The sequence below is a fragment of the Coregonus lavaretus genome (assembly GCF_964263955.1).
Source record: "Coregonus lavaretus genome assembly, chromosome: 6".
NCBI classification, from domain to species: domain Eukaryota; kingdom Metazoa; phylum Chordata; class Actinopteri; order Salmoniformes; family Salmonidae; genus Coregonus; species Coregonus lavaretus.
In genome coordinates, this window is record NC_139993.1 from 59,885,571 (window position 1) to 59,906,552 (window position 20,982).

Here is a 20,982-nt window from a genome sequence, read left to right on the forward strand (position 1 = left end):
GGGCTCCCCTGTTCTAGACAGTAGTATTTACTAGCCCCAGTGGGAACGCAGTGTGGCAGCTCTGCAGCAGTACTGTTATGTGGTGGATTATTATCTCATCATTGCTGGCAGCTTCCGGACCATGTGAGGACACAGGCAGGCAGGGAGGGCCTAGCTGGCCAGAGGTCAGGGTACACACTACAACCAGGGACACAAGGCCAAAACCAGTCACAGAAACACAGCCCAGTCCAACCAGTGGAGGAATGCAGAACTCAGAAGCTGAACAGGCCCTGTGAGCTCTCAGTCTGAGAGGAAGTTAGCGGCTATAAAGCGATCACATGTTGGAATACTAATAGGTCTAAACGTGTCAATGTGGTGCATGTGTATATACAGCATGTGATCTTGCATATAAAAAAAGGTGTTGTTTGCTAACATCAGCTCTTGTCTATGAACTTGACCACTATGCTAAGCAATACTGCAGGGTAAGCCCTTTTTCTATGGCAATACATGTTTTATTTAGCCCATGTCTATTATATTGCCATGCCATTTTGGAGTGGTTACCATTCAATGCATCCTAATACATGAGGTAAAACACTACATTTGCAAAAACACTGCAACATTTCTAAATTATTTAAAAAATAACACTGTGGCTGGAAGGAGGCCGCTCTCGGAGCCTGGGCCCACAGTACTCGGGCATGCCCACCTCCTGAGGGGTGCTGGGGAGGAAGCGAGGCTTCTCCATGTCTAGCAGCTTCTTGATGCCCAACGTCACCTTCTCTCTGCGGGCCTGTCTGAACAGCTTCTCCTTGTCACACAGGGCCAGGCTGAACCGCAGGTCCAGTTTAGTACTGTAGACAAAGAGACACAACAGATAGAACAAAGAGGATGTATAAATATGAAGCTTTTTTTTTTTTTTATCGTGTTGTTTAGGAGTACAAAGTCTAATTGAGTTATTGCACACAAACATTTCAGTACATATACAGTGGGGAGAACAAGTATTTGATACACTGCCGATTTTGCAGGTTTTCCTACTTACAAAGCATTTAGAGGTCTGTACTTTTTATCATAGGTTCACTTCAACTGTGAGAGACGGAATCTAAAACAAAAATCCAGAAAATTACATTGTATGATTTTTAAGTAATTAATTTGCATTTTATTGCCTGACATAAGTATTTGATACATCAGAAAAGCAGAACTTAATATTTGGTACAGAAACCTTTGTTTGCAATTACAGAGATCATACGTTTCCTGTAGGTCTTGACCAGGTTTGCACACACTGCAGCAGGGATTTTGGCCCACTCCTCCATACAGACCTTCTCCAGATCCTTCTGGTTTCGGGGCTGTCGCTGGACAATACTTACTTTCAGCTCCCTCCAAAGATTTTCTATTGGGTTCAGGTCTGGAGACTGGCTAGGCCACTCCAGGACCTTGAGATGCTTCTTACGGAGTCACTCCTTAGTTGCCCTGGCTGTGTGTTTCGGGTTGTTGTCATGCTGGAAGACCCAGCCACGACCCATCTTCAATGCTCTTACTGAGGGAAGGAGGTTGTTGACCAAGATCTCACGATACATGGCCCCATCCATCCTCCCCTCAATACGGTGCAGTCGTCCTGTCCCCTTTGCAGAAAAGCATCCCCAAAGAATGATGTTTCCACCTCCATGCTTCACGGTTGGGATGGTGTTCTTGGGGTTGTACTCATCCTTCTTCTTCCTCCAAACACAGCGAGTGGATTTTAGACCAGAAAGCTCTATTTTTGTCTCATCAGAACACATGACCTTCTCCCATTCCTCCTCTGGATCATCCAGATGGTCATTGGCAAACTTCAGACGGGCCTGGACATGCTGCAGGATTTTAATCCATGACGGCGTAGGGTGTTACTAATGGTTTTCTTTGAGACTGTGGTCCCAGCTCTCTTCAGGTCATTGACCAGGTCCTGCCGTGTAGTTCTGGGCTGATCCCTCACCTTCCTCATGATCATTGATGCCCCACGAGGTGAGATCTTGCATGGAGCCCCAGACCGAGGGTGATTGACCGTCATCTTGAACTTCTTCCATTTTCTAATAATTGCGCCAACAGTTGTTGCCTTCTCACCAAGCTGCTTGCCTATTGTCCTGTAGCCCATCCCAGGCTTGTGCAGGTCTACAATTTTATCCCTGATGTCCTTACACATCTCTCTGGTCTTGGCCATTGTGGAGAGGTTGGAGTCTGTTTGATTGAGTGTGTGGACAGGTGTCTTTTATACAGGTAACGAGTTCAAACAGGTGCAGTTAATACAGGTAATGAGTGGAGAACAGTAGGGCTTCTTAAAGAAAAACAAACAGGTCTGTGAGAGCCGGAATTCTTACTGGTTGGTAGGTGATCAAATACTTATGGCATGCAATAAAATGCAAATTAATTACTTAAAAATAATACAATGTGATTTTCTGGATTTTTGTTTTAGACTCCGTCTCTCACAGTTGAAGTGTACCTATGATAACAATTACAGACCTCTACATGCTTTGTAAGTAGGAAAACCTGCAAAATCGTCAGTGTATCAAATACTTGTTCTCCCCACTGTATATACTTTTAAAATATATATATTTCCCTTTATTACTTTCCAACCCCACCATCCTTTCCCTAATTGGAGTAAACTGGTGAACAACAATGCTTAGGCCTCTACTTCATGCTTATACATACTGTGAGAGAAAAAAGTATTTGATCCCCTGCTGATTTTGTATGTTTGCCCACTGACAAAGACATGATCAGTCTATAATTTTAATGGTAGGTTTATTTGAACAGTGAGAGACAGAAAAACAACCAAAAACCCCAGAAAAATGCATGTCAAAAATGTTATAAATTGATTTGCATTTTAATGTAGGAAAGAAGTATTTGACCCCTCTGCAAAACATGACTTAGTACTTGGTGGCAAAACCCTTGTTGGCAATCACAGAGGTCAGACGTTTCTTGTAGTTGGCCACCAGGTTTGCACACATCTCAGGATGGATTTTGTCCCACTCCTCTTTGCAGATCTTCTCCAAGTCATTAAGGTTTCGAGCCTGACGTTTGGCAACTCGAACCTTCAGCTCCCTCCACAGATTTTCTATGGGATTAAGGTCTAGAGACTGGCTAGGCCACTCCAGGACCTTAATGTGCTTCTTCTTGAGCCACTCCTTTGTTGCCTTGGCCGTGTGTTTTGGGTCATTGTCATGCTAGAATACCCATCCACGACCCATTTTCAATGCCCTGGCTGAGGGAAGGAGGTTCTCACCCAAGATTTGACGGTACATGGCCCCGTCCATCGTCCCTTTGATGCGGTGAAGTTGTCCTGTCCCCTTAGCAGAAAAACATCCCCAAAGCATAATGTTTCCACCTCCATGTTTGACGATGGTGTTCTTGGGGTCATAGGCAGCATTTCTCCTCCTCCAAACACGGCGAGTTGAGTTAATGCCAAAGAGCTCCATTTTGGTCTCATCTAACCACAACACTTTCACCCAGTTCTCCTCTGAATCATTCACATGTTCATTGGCAAACTTCAGACAGGCCTGTATATGTGCTTTCTTGAGCAGGGGGACCTTGCGGGCGCTGCAGGATTTCAGTCCTTCACGGCGTAGTGTGTTACCAAATGTTTTCTTGGTGACTATGGTCCCAGCTGCCTTGTGATCATTGACAAGATCCTCCCGTGTAGTTCTGGGCTGATTCCTCACCGTTCTCATGATCATTGCAACTCCACGAGGTGAGATCTTGCATGGAGCCCCAGGCCAAGGGAGATTGACAGTTCTTTTGTGTTTCTTCCATTTGCGAATAATCGCACCAACTGTTGTCACCTTCTCACCAAGCTGCTTGGCGATGGTCTTGTAGCCCATTCCAGCCTTGTGTAGGTCTACAATCTTGTCCCTGACATCCTTGGAGAGCTCTTTGGTCTTGGCCATGGTGGAGAGTTTGGAATCTGATTGATTGATTGCTTCTGTGGACAGGTGTCTTTTATACAGGTAACAAACTGAGATTCCAAACACAAGAGTGTGCTCCTAATCTCAGCTCGTTACCTGTATAAAAGACACCTGGGAGCCAGAAATCTTTCTGATTGAGAGGGGGTCAAATACTTATTTCCCTCATTAAAATGCAAATCAATTTAAAACATTTTTGACATGTGTTTTTCTGGATTTTTTTGTAATTATTCTGTCTCTCACTGTTCAAATAAATCTACCATTAAAATTATAGACTGATCATTTCTTTGTCAGTGGGCAAACGTACAAAATCAGCAGGGGATCAAATACTTTTTTCCCTCACTGTACTATATACATTTTATGGACACAGTCATATTTTGTTTGTTTTTACTCCTGAACTTCCTCCGATCATTTTCATGATGTCCATCTGGTATGTTTCTATATGCCATATTTTTCTAACTGTGCTCTTTCACAAAAGCTCTCAACCTATAACCTATATACTTATTATGGACACAGTATGCTTTACATTAGTTATCTTGTTGTTATTAGTTGTTGTTATTAGTCCCATCCTTCAACTCCATTCAACACCTCCCATCTATCTCTTAACACCATCCATATTGGATTTCTATTTGCCATATATTTTTCAACTGTACTGTGATGTTTTACAAAAGTTCTGAACCTTTCTATTCTCATTGTTTCTACAGTTTGTGAATTGAAAATAAACATTTTTGCTAAAAGTATTATTATATTATTGATCGATTGACTATGACTTTTCAGATCACCCAGTAGTGCTATCTGCAGGGCCAGCTCCATGCAAATATTGCTATCCTTCAGCCATTCCTGGACCTGTGTCCAGAAACAAGCTACAAATGGACAGTACCAAAACAAATGATCTAATAATTCTGTCTCTTCACAGCCAAATCTGCAGAGCTGGGAAGATTGTATCCCCCATACAAATAACATTCTATTGGTAGCAAGAATTTTATATAATAATTTAAATTGAAAAATTCTAAGTTTTGAATCCGGCGTCGTTTTGCGTATTAGTTCATAAACACTATGCCATGGAATCGGTACGTCAGAAATCTCTTCCCAACTATTTTGCAATCTATATGGGACGGCTGTCAATCCTTTGGTCCTTAAATGAAACTGGTTCCTTACTTTTTCCTCCTTCCACTTTCCTCTTCCATTTTTGCGGTAATGCTGCAATTATTTGGTTGTAATTTTGGGTAGAGCAGACATTTCCATATGTTTTTGTTAGCTGCATAACTCCACCATTCCTACCGATAATATCATTTACGAAGATTATACCTATTTTTCCACAAACTGACAGGTATTTACCTTTCCATGGAAGCAAGATCTTATCTATTTTTGCTAACTTTCTATTAAAATGTATTTGAGTGAGATCATTTATTTCATTTGGGATATGTATTCCGAGTATATCCACATCACCATCAGACCATTTTATTGGTAAACTACATGGTAATGTAAAATTTTTATTTTCTAGTGATCCAATACGTAATATAGTACATTTATCATAATTTGGTTGCAATCCAGAGAGGTTAGAAAATGTATCTAGATCCTCTATGAGGCTGTGGAGGGATTCAAGTTGTGGATTTAAAAGATTATTATTCCCAACTACAAAAGACTATTCCTTTTTTTCTCAAAGTAATAAAAGCTATTCAAGAATTGACTACATAAAAAAAAAAAATGCACTCACCAATTTACTGGATTAAAAAATTTATGATATAGTGATATCGGATCATTCTCCGATATCATGTTTAATTACACCAATAGAAAATACACTTAGCGACAGAGTTTGGAGAATGAACAGAGCTCATCTTCTGGACCCAAAATGTATTAAATACATCATTGAAAAAATAAAAATCTTTACCATTACAAATGTCGACATAGAGGACGTAGAGAAGCCAACCCCTGATATAATTTGGGATGCCTTTAAGGCGTACATTAGGGGGATATAATCTCATACTCGGCAAAAGTTTACTCTGATTTAGACATTTAAATTAACCTCTATGGGATCGGTGTCCCGTATACGGGACGGTTGAACTAACGTGCGCTAATGTGATTAGCATGACTGTTGTAAGTAACAGCAAACTTTCCAGGACATAGACATGTCTTATATGGGCAGAAAGCTTAAATTCTTGTTAATCTAACCAATTTACAGTAGCTATTACAGTGAACAAATACCATGCTATTGTTTGAGGAGAGTGCACAACAACAAAAAACGTATCACGGCAACTGGTTTGATACATTCACCTCTGAAGGTAAATAATGTACTTACATTCAGTAATCTTGCTCTGATTTGCCATTTTAAGGGTCCCAGAGATAAAATGTAGCATAGTTTTGTTTGATAAAATCAATTTTTATATTCAAATGTAGGAACTGGGTTCTACAGTTTGAACCCCTGCTGTCTCTGGCTCCACACCCACCCCGCCCGGCCATCTAGATGTGTGAAAGTTAGTGTATAAGCTAATGATCCATCAAGTATGACATTCCTGGGAGTGTGTAAACTTACATTTTGTATTACCATATCATTTCTGTATGTTCTCTATAGTTATGTACTTGAAAATTTATCAATTGACCAATTCGGCACATTTGGGCAGACTTGATACAAAATAGTCCAGTATTGCAATGCTTCACTGGATCAATCTAAAAACTTTGCACACACACTGCGGGGGACTGGTGGGGGCGTCCGCGGCCATGGAGGGAGCATGTACAGTGGGGAAAAAAAGTATTTAGTCAGCCACCAATTGTGCATGTTCTCCCACTTAAAAAGATGAGAGAGACCTGTAATTTTCATCATAGGTACACGTCAACTATGACAGACAAATTGAGAGAAAAAAATCCAGAAAATCACATTGTAGGATTTTTAATGAATTTATTTGCAAATTATGGTGGAAAATAAGTATTTGGTCACCTACAAACAAGCAATATTTCTGGCTCTCACAGACCTGTAACTTCTTCTTTAAGAGGCTCCTCTGTCCTCCACTCGTTACCTGTATTAATGGCAACTGTTTGAACTTGTTATCAGTATAAAAGACACCTGTCCACAACCTCAAACAGTCACACTCCAAACTCCACTATGGCCAAGACCAAAGAGCTGTCAAAGGACACCAGAAACAAAATTGTAGACCTGCACCAGGCTGGGAAGACTGAATCTGCAATAGGTAAGCCGCTGTGGGAGCAATTATTAGGAAATGGAAGACATACAAGACCACTGATAATCTCCTTGATCTGGGGCTCCACGCAAGATCTCACCCGTGGGGTCAAAATGATCACAAGAACGGTGAGCAAAAATCCCAGAACCACACGGGGGGACCTAGTGAATGACCTGCAGAGAGCTGGGACCAAAGTAACAAAGCCTACCATCAGTAACACACTACGCCGCCAGGGACTCAAATCCTGCAGTGCCAGATGTGTCCCCCTGCTTAAGCCAGTACATGTCCAGGCCCGTCTGAAGTTTGCTAGAATGCATTTGGATGATCCAGAATAGGATTGGGAGAATGTCATATGGTCAGATGAAACCAAAATAGAACTTTTTGGTAAAAACTCAACTCGTCGTGTTTGGAGGACAAAAAATGCTGAGTTGCATCCAAAGAACACCATACCTACTGTGAAGCATGGGGGTGTAAACATCATGCTTTGGGGCTGTTTTTCTGCAACGGGACCAGGACGACTGATCCGTGTAAAGGAAAGAATGAATGGGACCATGTATCGTGAGATTTTGAGTGAAAACCTCCTTCCATGAGCAAGGGCATTGAAAATGAAACGTGGCTGGGTCTTACAGCATGACAATGATCCCAAACACACCGCCCGGGCAACGAAGGAGTGGCTTCGTAAGAAGCATTTCAAGGTCCTGGAGTGGCCTAGCCAGTCTCCAGATCTCAACCCCATAGAACATATTTGGAGGGAGTTGAAAGTCTGTGTTGCCCAGCGACAGCCCCAAAACATCACTGCTCTAGAGGAGATCTGCATGGAGGAATGGGCCAAAATACCAGCAACAGTGTGTGAAAACCTTGTGAAGACTTACAGAAAACGTTTGACCTGTGTCATTGCCAACAAAGGGTATATAACAAAGTATTGAGAAACTTTTGTTACTGACCAAATACTTATTTTCCACCATAATTTGCAAAAAGATTCATAAAAAATCCTACAATGTGATTTTCTGGATTTTTTTCTCTCTCATTTTGTCTGTCATAGTTGACGTGTACCTATGATGAAAATTACAGGCCTCTCTCATCTTTTTAAGTGGGAGAACTTGCACAATTGGTGGCTGACTAAATACTTTTTTCCCCCACTGTAAGTCCCTGGCGGAGCTGGGAAATGTTTGTTCCTTTGGACTGTCGGCGTGAAGCAGTGAAAACTCATTTGAATCTGCTGGGGACTGGCAAGCTATTAAATGTATAATATGCGACGTGTTCGTTGTTGTCACGGGGAAAGGTCCGATGGATACCTTAATTTGTTAAAAATTTATTGAAGTTGATGCAGCTAAAGAAAGGATTATTACTCTTCATGAAGAAAAAATGTTGGGGACCAAGTGCCTTGAACTGAATAAGGATTCTATGAGACTTTCGGCATCTTTAAATGCTTCCTATCAAAACATCCAAGAGGATCATAATGGGACCTTCCTGGACTATGATCAATTTCCGCCACTGCACCCCTCTACTAGCTTGAACCAGAAAATGGCTGCTGAATGTTCGACTCCAGGTGAGCGGAAATGGATGCGTGTCGGAACCAGAAATCGTTCTCGGCGCACCTGCCTTCTTCCCCTGCGTCCGGACTTAAGACTTTCAAATCGCTTTGAGCCCCTGTACCGGCTGTCTTCTGCCGGGGGCTTGGGTGTTCCCTCCATGGCTGTGGATGGCCCTTCAGCTACCTCTTCTTGTCCTAGTCAATCAACTGCCTGGGCACACCCTGGACCACCACAGCCCCCCTCCGCTTGGCCGTGCTCTCTGGATCAGAGCTCTGTCCCTTTGGCGGTTGTGGCCTGCACGCAGCCGGTGTCTCAGCAGCCCTCTTCTCAGGTGAGTTCTGTGGCTCTGGCCTCGCAATCTGCTTCGAGACATGGCAGAGGCCGGATCATTCCGGCGATTGTGATAGGGAGTTCGATGGTGAGGCATATATCTGTACCTAGGGCAAAGACTTTGTTTTTTCCTGGGGCAAATGTTCAGGATATCACCAGGTTGCTTCCCGAGTCTGTGAGTCAGTCACCAGGGGCTGATACTGTCATGGTTCATGTGGGGTCAAATTACATTATGAAGGGCAGCTCAGAACAGCTGAAGATGGATTTTAAAGAACTGATTGGGTCTCTACTTGACACCAACAAACGCCCCATAATATCTGGCCCTCTGCCCTCCCTAAATCATGGCATTGAATGGTTCAGCAGACTTTTAGCCCTCCATAACTGGCCACGAGACTATTGCAGCTCTGTGGGTGTAACATTTATTCACCATTTTGATACCTTCTGGAAACAAAGCTCGTATTATAAGGAGGATGGGATCCACAAATCATTTGGGTTCCTGGATCCTTTCACAGCATTATAAGGCTGATTTGAGACAATGACTTATCAATTACCCAAGTCCAGCTCATTTAATCCCTACCATTGTGTCGCTGAGTTGTCATAATGCTTCAGCAAATGTACATTATCCTAGGGGCATTGGAAGACACAATGTAAATAACCTAATTTATGTCCCTCTTACTGCCCGGAATGCCTCTGTTTATCCTACAGCTATTTTACGCAGTCATCATATGCCTATGAACCAGAGTAATACTGTTAGCACTGAGGTGGTGTGCCCTAGTAGGAAGTCCACTCAGCAACAAACGCTGACACTACACATCCAAGTATATCTGACCAAATTATGAAAGACAAGCATTGTAATTTAGAATTATTATTGTCGATCAACAATGACAAGCCACCGGGGTCTGACAACTTGGATGGAAAATTACTGAGGATAATAGCGGACAATATTGCCACTCCTATTTGCCATATCTTCAATTTAAGCCTACTAGAAAGTGTGTGCCCTCAGGCCTGGAGGGAAGCAAAAGTGACATGTTGAATGCACCGAGCTGTTTGTTTGAACTACTTGCACACAGCTCGGACACCCATGCATACCCCACAAGACATGCCACCAGAGGTATCTTCACAGTCCCCAAGTCAAGAACAGACTATGGGAGTACTACATAGAGCCATGACTACATGGAACTCTATTCCACATCAAGTAACTCATGCCAGCAGTAAAATTAGATTTAAAAAACTGATAAAAATACACCTTATGAAACAGCAGGGACTGTGAAGCAACACAAACATAGACACATGCTTACAAACACACGATAACATACGCACTATACACACGTACACACATGTATTTTGTGTTATAGATATGTGGTAGTAGAGTAGAGGCCTGAGGGCACACACTTAATATGTTATGAAATCTGTTATGAATGTATTGTAATGTTTTTAAAATGTATAACTGCCTTAATTTTGCTGGACCCCAGGAAGAGTAGCTGCTGCCTTGGCAGCAGCTAATGGGGATCCATAATAAATACAAATACTCAGTCATAACAGACTTTATATGGGCAAATACAATTCATAGAATAAAAAGGAAAGTTTTACATCTTCCTAAGTCTGAGGGTGGTTTTAACCATCCAGACTTGGAATTGTATCAACTCGCTACCCAAGGCTTTTACTTGCGACATATAGTTAAATACACTAAAGAGGAACAATGGGTACATATCGAAGACGCGCATGCTCATCCCCAGAATATTTTGATGTGTCTATTTTCTAAGGATAAAGCTAAGAACATTAACAACTTCATAGTTAAGAACACTATAAAAATATGGAAGAAAATGGTCCACATGGAAAACTAAAGGCATAGAAAATGTAAATTACTCGGTAACAGGAAATATATTTATTTCCATGACAGAATTAAAAAGTAATTTTGGACTGACCAATATACTGTAGATATAGATAGTTTCAAATACATGCAACTAAAAGTTACAAAACACACAACATGTCGATTTGAAATCTTTTGGACATCAGAGCAACTCAAATCTTATTTGAGTCAGAAAATGATGTTCATATGATTGGGAAGATATACAAAACCTTGCAGAGAAAAAATATAAACTATTGGAACCAAGACTTCAAAAGAACTGATGTTGGCACAAGATGGAGGGAATGTTGGAACATAACTAACGACATTACAGATAAAGAAAATGTATGCTTAATCCAGCATAAACTAATGTATAGAATGTATTATACAAGAGACACAATTCATAAATTCTACAGCACAACGGCAGCGTCATGTCTTAAGTGTAAAACTAACAATGACTCAATAATCCATGCTTTCTAGGAATGCTATAAAGTCCAGAAGTTGTGGGCGGAGCTAGAAAGTATTACAATGTCAACTTACTTTTAATCTGTCTGTCTGCATATTTCAAGACATGGCATATGGGGTGTAGTGAGATATTTAATGGGTTGGACGATTCTCTTCTCATCACTCATCTTGAAAAAAATTATACTAAAAACGTGGAAATCAATCAATCCGCCATCATTAACCCAATGAACAAATCAAATGATTTAAATATTGAAAGTGCGTGGGCTACGGAGAGAAACAAAATGCAGTTTGAGGCCATGTGGCGGAGAGTGATGCGGGCGCTGGAGATGGGGGGGGTGTGCTAGTGGGTCTGGGCAGGTGTGATGTAGTTGATGTTTTTATGATGTTGTCGTTTGTATGTGTATGTCTTGTATTGTTTATAAAATATCAAATGAAAAGGGCCTCCCGAGTGGCGCAGCGGTCTAAGGCACTGCAGACCCGGGTTCGATCCTGGGCTGTATCACAACCGGCCGTGATCGGACGGCGCACAATTGGCCCAGCGTCGTCTGGGTTAAGGGAGGGTTTGGCCGGGGGGGGGGGGGCTTTACTTGGCTCATCGCGCTCTAGCGATTCCTTGTGGCGGGCCAGGCACCTGCAGGCTGACCTCGTCGTCAGTTGAACAGTGTTTCCTCCGACACATTGGTGCGGGTCATGTTTTGGAGGACGCATGACTCGACCTTTGCCTCCCGAGCCTGTTGGGGAGTTGCAGCGATGAGACAAGACCTGGTGAGGTCAGGGAGTTTCAGATGTGTGTTGTTGAGTGAAATGCAGTGAGATTAGTTTAGGAGACCTACAGTAATAACCAAAAGCACACAAAACATATTCCCCGTTGTGTAATTACATATCATCAACATCAAATGTTTTCCCATAAGGAAACAGACATCTAGTAGAACTCTTGGTCAGCCATGGTGATTGATTTTATGTACTGTAGGTTAGTATGTACGGATGACTGTAAGTCACTTTGAATAAAAGCCTCTGCTAAATTGCATATATTATTAGTCAGCCATAGCTGATGTTAACTTAGGATCCAGATCTGGTTCCAAGATGGTCTGGTCTGAGCCAGACCTCCCGAGACAAATACACCCAAGACCTCTGACCTCCTACCTCCCCATTACTGAGCCTACAAACATGCCAAACATATCCTCCCCTTCTTTTAAAGCAACAGCACTTTGTGATGCAACAGCACAGTAAATCTAAGCCATGCGTTTACTGAAAACAGTTACAGTCGTTAAAAGTAGAAAGAAATGTTAAGAGACATGTACTTATCACTCTGGTATGGGTTACATAGCTTGACGTGAATTCCTGTGTTTTGTTTAACCTGAGTCTAAAGTATTGTTCCACCCTGTGCTACAGTTTTAAGGGTTATTATTTGGCTGTGTGCTTATTTTTTTTATATGGAGAGAGAGAGATGCCAATTAAACAATTTGAATTTGAGAGAGAGAGAGAAAGAGGGAGAAAGAGGGAGAGATAGAGAGACAATGAGAGCGAGACAGAGAGAGAGAGAGAGAAAGAGAGAGAAAGAGAGAGAAAGAGAGAGAAAGAAAGAAAGAAAGAGAGAGAGAGAGAGAGAGAGAGAGAGAGGAGAGAGAGAGAGAGAGAGAGAGTGAGAGAGAGAGAGAGACAGAGAGAGAGAGAGAGAGAGAGAGAGAGAGAGAGAGAGAGAGAGAGAGAGAGAGAGAGAGAAAGAGAGAGAGAAAGAGAGAGAGAGAGACTGAGAGAGAGCGAGAGAGAGACAGCGAGAGAGAGAGAGAGACAGAGAGGCCTTCAGGTGAACTAGAGAAGCCAAAGTGTTTAAGATAGCATCTGTAAACCAGGCAGGCCTCCTCACAGACAGACAGACAGACAGACAGACAGACAGACAGACGAGGAGAGCCGTGTTAATGGGAGTATACGTACCAGACCTCCAGGGCCATCTCTAAGTATACATTGGTTGCCTGTCAAAACAACACAAAGACGCTGTGGTTATTGTAGAAGACAAAACATTGATTAATCTGTCAACAGCCTGGGTTAAAACAAAACAAGAAATGAATCTGTCAACTGCAAAACACCCTGGGATAGAATACACCATCCACAAGGAGAGGGAGGAGGGATGAGAGGGAGGAGGGGTGAGAGGGAGGAGGGGTGAGAGGGAGGAGGGATGAGAGGGAGGAGGGATGAGAGGGAGGAGGGATGAGAGGAGGAGGGATGAGAGGGAGGAGGGATGAGAGGGAGGAGGGATGAGAGGAGGAGGGATGAGAGGAGGAGGGATGAGAGGGAGGAGGGATGAGAGGAGGAGGGATGAGAGGAGAGAGGGATGAGAGGAGGAGGGATGAGAGGAGGAGGGATGAGAGGGAGGAGGGGTGAGAGGGAGGAGGGGTGAGAGGGAGGAGGGGTGAGAGGGAGGAGGGGTGAGAGGGAGGAGGGGGTGAGAGGGAGGAGGGATGAGAGGGAGGAGGTGTGAGAGGGAGGAGGGGTGAGAGGGAGGAGGGGTGAGAGGGAGGAGGGTGAGAGGGAGGAGGGGTGAGAGGGAGGAGGGGTGAGAGGGAGGAGGGGTGAGAGGAGGAGGGATGAGAGGGAGGAGGGATGAGAGGGAGGAGGGGTGAGAGGGAGGAGGGGTGAGAGGGAGGAGGGGTGAGAGGGAGGAGGGGTGAGAGGAGGAGGGATGAGAGGGAGGAGGGATGAGAGGGAGGAGGGGTGAGAGGGAGGAGGGGTGAGAGGGGAGGAGGGGTGAGAGGGAGGAGGGATGAGAGGAGGAGGGATGAGAGGAGAGAAGGGGGAGAGACGCAAGTGGGTAGGCTATAGTAAGGAAGAGGGGGAGTGAATAGATAAAGGGTGAGAAAAAAAGAAAAGAGAGGAAAACCTCAGTCTCATAGACAAGTCATCACTCAACACACATCTACACTCTGATGAGAGCTAACGTCTTTCAGGCACACTTTTCTTTAGGTTAATGTAGTTACTACAGACAGACAGACAGTATAGTTATTATTATTATAGTTATAGTTTATTATTATTTACTTACTTTGCCGATAAGAAAAGGCACTGTCTCAGTCTGACCAGTTTTCAACATTTTGGAGACGTTGTACGACGCAGTCCCAAGTTTCTCGTCCATCACGTAATTGGCGTCCATTAACGTTATCTGATTGAGTAGTACAGCACCAACAAACAAGCTTCAGGCAACTAGCTTCAAGCTTCAGGCAACTAGCTTCAAGCTTCAGGCAATCACTGTACTGTACTGTACTTTTACGGCTTGGACTGGGCCTGACATAAAATGAGTTACATTTGACTGTTTTGATTTTACTATACTTTTTGTTCACCTCTAGAAGGTTCTCCTGGTTTGGGTCTAGTATGAAGTCAAAGGTTTCGTTCCATTCAGGGTTGATGTCGTTGTCTATGTGGCACGTTCGTTTCCTGCTCTCGGGGGAAGTTGGGATGAACAGCTCCACATAGGGGTCAGGAGTGTCCACTGCAGACACAAACACACAAATGTATGTGTTACATACAGTGCATTGCAAAGGTATTCATCCCCCTTGGCATTTTTCCTATTTTGTTGCATTACAACCTGTAATTTAAATGGATTTTTATTTGGATTTCATTTAATGGACATGCACAAAATAGTGCAAATTGGTGAAGTGAAATGAAAAAAATAACTTGTTTCAAAAAATTCAAAAAAATAAATAACGGAAAAGTGGTGCGTGCATATGTATTCACCCCCTTTGCTATGAAGCCCCTAAATAAGATTTGGTGCAACCAATTACCTTCAGATGTCACATAATTAGTTAAATAAAGTCCACCTGTGTGCAATCTAACTGTCACATGATCTCAGTATATATACACCTGTTCTGAAAGGCCCCAGAGTCTGCAACACCACTAAGCAAGGGGCACCACCAAGCAAGCTGCACCATGAAGACCAAGGAGCTCTCCAAACAGGTCAGGGACAAAGTTGTGGAGAAGTACAGATCAGGGTTGTGTTATGAAAAAATATCCAACACTTATATCCATCCCACGGAGCACCATTAAATCCATTGTTAAAAAATTGAAAGAATATGGCACCACAACAAACCTGCCAAGAGAGGGCCACCCACCAAAACTCACGGACCAGGCAAGGAGGGCAGTAATCAGAGAGGCAACAAAGAGACCAAAGATAACCCCGAAGGAGCTACAAAGCTCCACAGCGGAGATGGGAGTATCTGTCCATAGGACCACTTTAAGCCGTACACTCCACAGAGCTGGGCTTTACGGAAGAGTGGCCAGAAAAAAGCCATTGCTTAAAGAAAATATTAAGCAAACACGTTTGGTGTTAGCCAAAAGCCATGTGGGAGACTCCCCAAACATATGGAAGAAGGTACTCTGGTCAGATGAGACTAAAATTGAGCTTTTTGGCCATAATGGAAAAACGCTATGTCTGCCGCAAACCCAGCACCTCTCATCACCCCGAGAACACCATCCCCATAGTGAAGTATGGTGGTGGCAGCATCATGCTGTGGGGATGTTTTTCATCGGCAGGGACTGGGAAACTGGTCAGAATTGAAGGAATGATGGATGGCGCTAAATACAGGGAAATTCTTGAGTGAAACCTGTTTCAGTCTTCCAGAGATTTGAGACTGGGACGGCGGTTCACCTTCCAGTAGGACAATGACCCTAAGCATACTGCTAAAGCAACACTGGAGTGGTTTAAGGGGAAACATTGAAATGCCCAGACCTCAATCCAATTGAGAATCTGTGGTATGACTTAAAGATTGCTGTACACCAGCGGAACCCATCCAACTTGAAGGAGCTGGAGTAGTTTTGCCTTGAAGAATGGGCAAAAATCCCAGTGGCTAGATGTGCCCAGCTTATAGAGACATACCCCAAGAGACTTGCAGCTGTAATTGCTGCAAAAGGTGGCTCTACAATGTATTGACTTTGGGGGGGTGAATAATTATGCACGCTCAAGTTCTGTTTTTTGTCTTATTTCTTGTTTGTTTAACAAACAACAACAAAAATGGCATCTTCAAAGTGGTAGGCATGTTGTGTAAATCAAATGATACAAACCCCCAAAAAATCCATTTTAATTCCAGGTTGTAATGCAACAAAATAGGAAAAATGCCAAGGGGGGTGAATACTTTCGCAAGCCACTGTATAAATGTACATTGAGTGATATAAACATACATATAAATACATAGATGACAATACAATGTTAAGACTTTAACAATATCGCTATTACTTGGCAGCATTCCATTTCACGACAAAACATTAATTCTTAGTTTTTACAGAAATGACAACTCCCTGTGGTGTGTTTTTTATGTTGGAGAATTCGTGATTGTTAATGTGTGAACTAGGAGCATGTGGAAGAACAGGTGTTGTCAGACTCACACAGGTCACCCAGTGCTCCCTTCGTGACATTCTCAGCTCGAACCACCTTCACTCTGAACTTGTGAGAGAACTGCTGCTCCACCTGCACAGAAACACCACACGGACACATAACAAGCACAGTCTGTTAGCCAGGACACACTCCTCACAGAAACACCACACAACACATAACAAGCACAGTCTGTTAGCCAGGACACACTCCTCACAGAAACACCACACAACACATAACAAGCACAGTCTGTTAGCCAGGAATCACTCCTCACAGAAACACCACACAACACATAACAAGCACAGTCTGTTAGCCAGGACACACTCCTCACAGAAACACCACACAACACATAACAAGCACAGTCTGTTAGCCAGGACACACTCCTCACAGAAACACCACACAACACATAACAAGCACAGTCTGTTAGCCAGGACACACTCCTCACAGAAACACCACACAACACATAACAAGCACAGTCTGTTAGCCTGGACACACTCCTCACAGAAACACCACACAACACATAACAAGCACAGTCTGTTAGCCAGGACACACTCCTCACAGAAACACCACACAACACATAACAAGCACAGTCTGTTAGCCTGGACACACTCCTCACAGAAACACCACACAACACATAACAAGCACAGTCTGTTAGCCAGGACACACTCCTCACAGAAACACCACACAACACATAACAAGCACAGTCTGTTAGCCAGGACACACTCCTCACAGAAACACCACACAACACATAACAAGCACAGTCTGTTAGCCAGGACACACTCCTCACAGAAACACCACACAACACATAACAAGCACAGTCTGTTAGCCAGGACACACTCCTCACAGAAACACCACACAACACATAACAAGCACAGTCTGTTAGCCAGGACACACTCCTCACAGAAACACCACACAACACATAACAAGCACAGTCTGTTAGCCAGGACACACTCCTCACAGAAACACCACACAACACACAACAAGCACAGTCTGTTAGCCAGGACACACTCCTCACAGAAACACCACACAAACACATAACAAGCACAGTCTGTTAGCCAGGACACACTCCTCACAGAAACACCACACAACACATAACAAGCACAGTCTGTTAGCCAGGACACACTCCTCACAGAAACACCACACAACACATAACAAGCACAGTCTGTTAGCCAGGACACACTCCTCACAGAAACACCACACAACACATAACAAGCACAGTCTGTTAGCCAGGACACACTCCTCACAGAAACACCACACAACACATAACAAGCACAGTCTGTTAGCCAGGACACACTCCTCACAGAAACACCACACAACACATAACAAGCACAGTCTGTTAACCAGGACACACTCCTCACAGAAACACCACACAACACATAACAAGCACAGTCTGTTAGCCAGGACACACTACTCACAGAAACACCACACAACACATAACAAGCACAGTCTGTTAGCCAGGACACACTCCTCACAGAAACACCACACAAAACCATAACAAGCACAGTCTGTTAGCCAGGACACACTCCTCACAGAAACACCACACAACACATAAACAAGCAAGGTCTGTTAGCCAGGACACACTCCTCACAGAAACACCACACAACACATAACAAGCACAGTCTGTTAGCCAGGACACACTCCTCACAGAAACACCACACAACACATAAAAAGCACAGTCTGTTAGCCAGGACACACTCTTCACAGAAACACCACACAACACATAACAAGCACAGTCTGTTAGCCAGGACACACTCCTCACAGAAACACCACACAAACACATAACAAGCACAGTCTGTTAGCCAGGACACACCTCCTCACAGAAACACCACACAACACATAACAAGCACAGTCTGTTAGCCAGGACACACTCCTCACAGAAACACCACACAACACATAACAAGCACAGTCTGTTAGCCAGGACACACTCCTCACAGAAACACCACACACACATAACAAGCACAGTCTGTTAGCCAGGACACACATCCTCACAGAAACACCACACAACACATAACAAGCACAGTCCTGTTAGCCAGGACACACTTCTCACAGAAACACCACACAACACATAACAAGCACAGTCTGTTAGCCAGGACACACTCCTCACAGAAACACCACACAACACATAACAAGCACAGTCTGTTAGCCAGGACACACTCCTCACAGAAACACCACACAAACACATAACAAGCCACAGTCTGTTAGCCAGGACACACTCCTCACAGAAACACCACACAACACATAACAAGCACAGTCTGTTAGCCAGGACACACTCCTCACAGAAACACCACAACAACACATAACAAGCACAGTCTGTTAGCCAGGACACACTCCTCACAGAAACACCACACAACACATAACAAGCACAGTCTGTTAGCCAGGACACACTCCTCACAGAAACACCACACAACACATAACAAGCACAGTCTGTTAACCAGGACACACTCCTCACAGAAACACCACACAACACATAACAAGCACAGTCTGTTAGCCAGGACACACTACTCACAGAAACACCACACAACACATAACAAGCACAGTCTGTTAGCCAGGACACACTCCTCACAGAAACACCCCACAACAACACATAACAAGCACAGTCTGTTAGCCAGGACACACTCCTCACAGAAACACCACACAACACATAACAAGCAAGGTCTGTTAGCCAGGACACACTCCTCACAGAAACACCACACAACACATAACAAGCACAGTCTGTTAGCCAGGACACACTCCTCACAGAAACACCACACAACACATAAAAAGCACAGTCTGTTAGCCAGGACACACTCTTCCACCAGAAACACCACACAACACATAACAAGCACAGTCTGTTAGCCAGGACACCACTCCTCACAGAAACACCACACAACACATAACAAGCACAGTCTGTTAGCCAGGACACACTCCTCACAGAAACACCACACAACACATAACAAGCACAGTCTGTTAGCCAGGACACACTCCTCACAGAAACACCACACAACACATAACAAGCACAGTCTGTTAGCCAGGACACACTCCTCACAGAAACACCACACAACACATAACAAGCACAGTCTGTTAGCCAGGACACACTCCTCACAGAAACACCACACAACACATAACAAGCACAGTCTGTTAGCCAGGACACACTCCTCACAGAAACACCACAACACATAACAAGCACAGTCTGTTAGCCAGGACACACTCCTCACAGAAACACCACACAACACATAACAAGCACAGTCTGTTAGCCAGGACACACTCCTCACAGAAAACACCACACAACACATAACAAGCACAGTCTGTTAGCCAGGACACACTCCTCACAGAAACACCACACAACACATAACAAGCACAGTCTGTTAGCCAGGACACACTCCTCACAGAAACACCACACAACACATAACAAGCACAGTCTGTTAGCCAGGACACACTCCTCACAGAAACACCACACAACACATAACAAGCACAGTCTGTTAGCCAGGACACACTCCTCACAGAAACACCACACAACACATAACAAGCACAGTCTGTTAGCCAGGACACACTCCTCACAGAAACACCACACAACACATAACAAGCACAGTCTGTTAGCCAGGACACACTCCTCACAGAAACACCACACAACACATAACAAGCACAGTCTGTTAGCCAGGACACACTCCTCACAGAAACACCACACAACACATAACAAGCACAGTCTGTTAGCCAGGACACACTCCTCACAGAAACACCACACAACACATAACAAGCACAGTCTGTTAGCCAGGACACACTCCTCACAGAAACACCACACAACACATAACAAGCACAGTCTGTTAGCCAGGACACACTCCTCACAGAAACACCACACAACACATAACAAGCACAGTCTGTTAGCCAGGACACACTCCTCACAGAAACACCACACAACACATAACAAGCACAGTCTGTTAGCCAGGACACACTCCTCACAGAAACACCACACAACACATAACAAGCACAGTCTGTTAGCCAGGACACACTCTCACAGAAACACCACACAACACATAACAAGCACAGTCTGTTAGCCAGGACACACTCCTCACAGAAACACCACACAACACATAACAAGCACAGTCTGTTAGCCAGGACACACTCCTCACAGAAACACCACACAACACATAACAAGCACAGTCTGTTAGCCAGGACACACTCCTCCAGAAACCCCAACAACACATAACAAGCACAGTCTGTTAGCCCAGGGAACCACACTCCTCACAGAAACACCACACAACACATAACAAGCACGTCTGTTAGCAGGACACCACTCCTCACAAAACCACACACAAAAAAAACCACAACATAACAAGCACAGTCTGTTAGCCAGGACACACTCCTCACAGAAACCACCACACAATACATAACAACG

General features: G+C 43.8%; 1 protein-coding gene across 1 annotated transcript in view; it reads right to left on the reverse strand.

The window, feature by feature from the left end:
- The window catches only part of pla2g4ab (phospholipase A2, group IVAb (cytosolic, calcium-dependent)), a 66,665-nt gene that overhangs the window by 32,626 nt on the left and 13,057 nt on the right, over positions 1–20,982 (reverse strand). The window contains exons 3-7 of the mRNA XM_084164053.1: positions 16,625–16,706; positions 14,587–14,735; positions 14,292–14,408; positions 13,190–13,227; positions 683–827 (exon numbers count right to left, since the gene is read on the reverse strand). Of these exons, the coding sequence (XP_084020179.1) occupies positions 683–827; positions 13,190–13,227; positions 14,292–14,408; positions 14,587–14,735; positions 16,625–16,706 (531 nt within the window). The remainder of the gene's footprint in view (positions 1–682; positions 828–13,189; positions 13,228–14,291; positions 14,409–14,586; positions 14,736–16,624; positions 16,707–20,982) is intronic.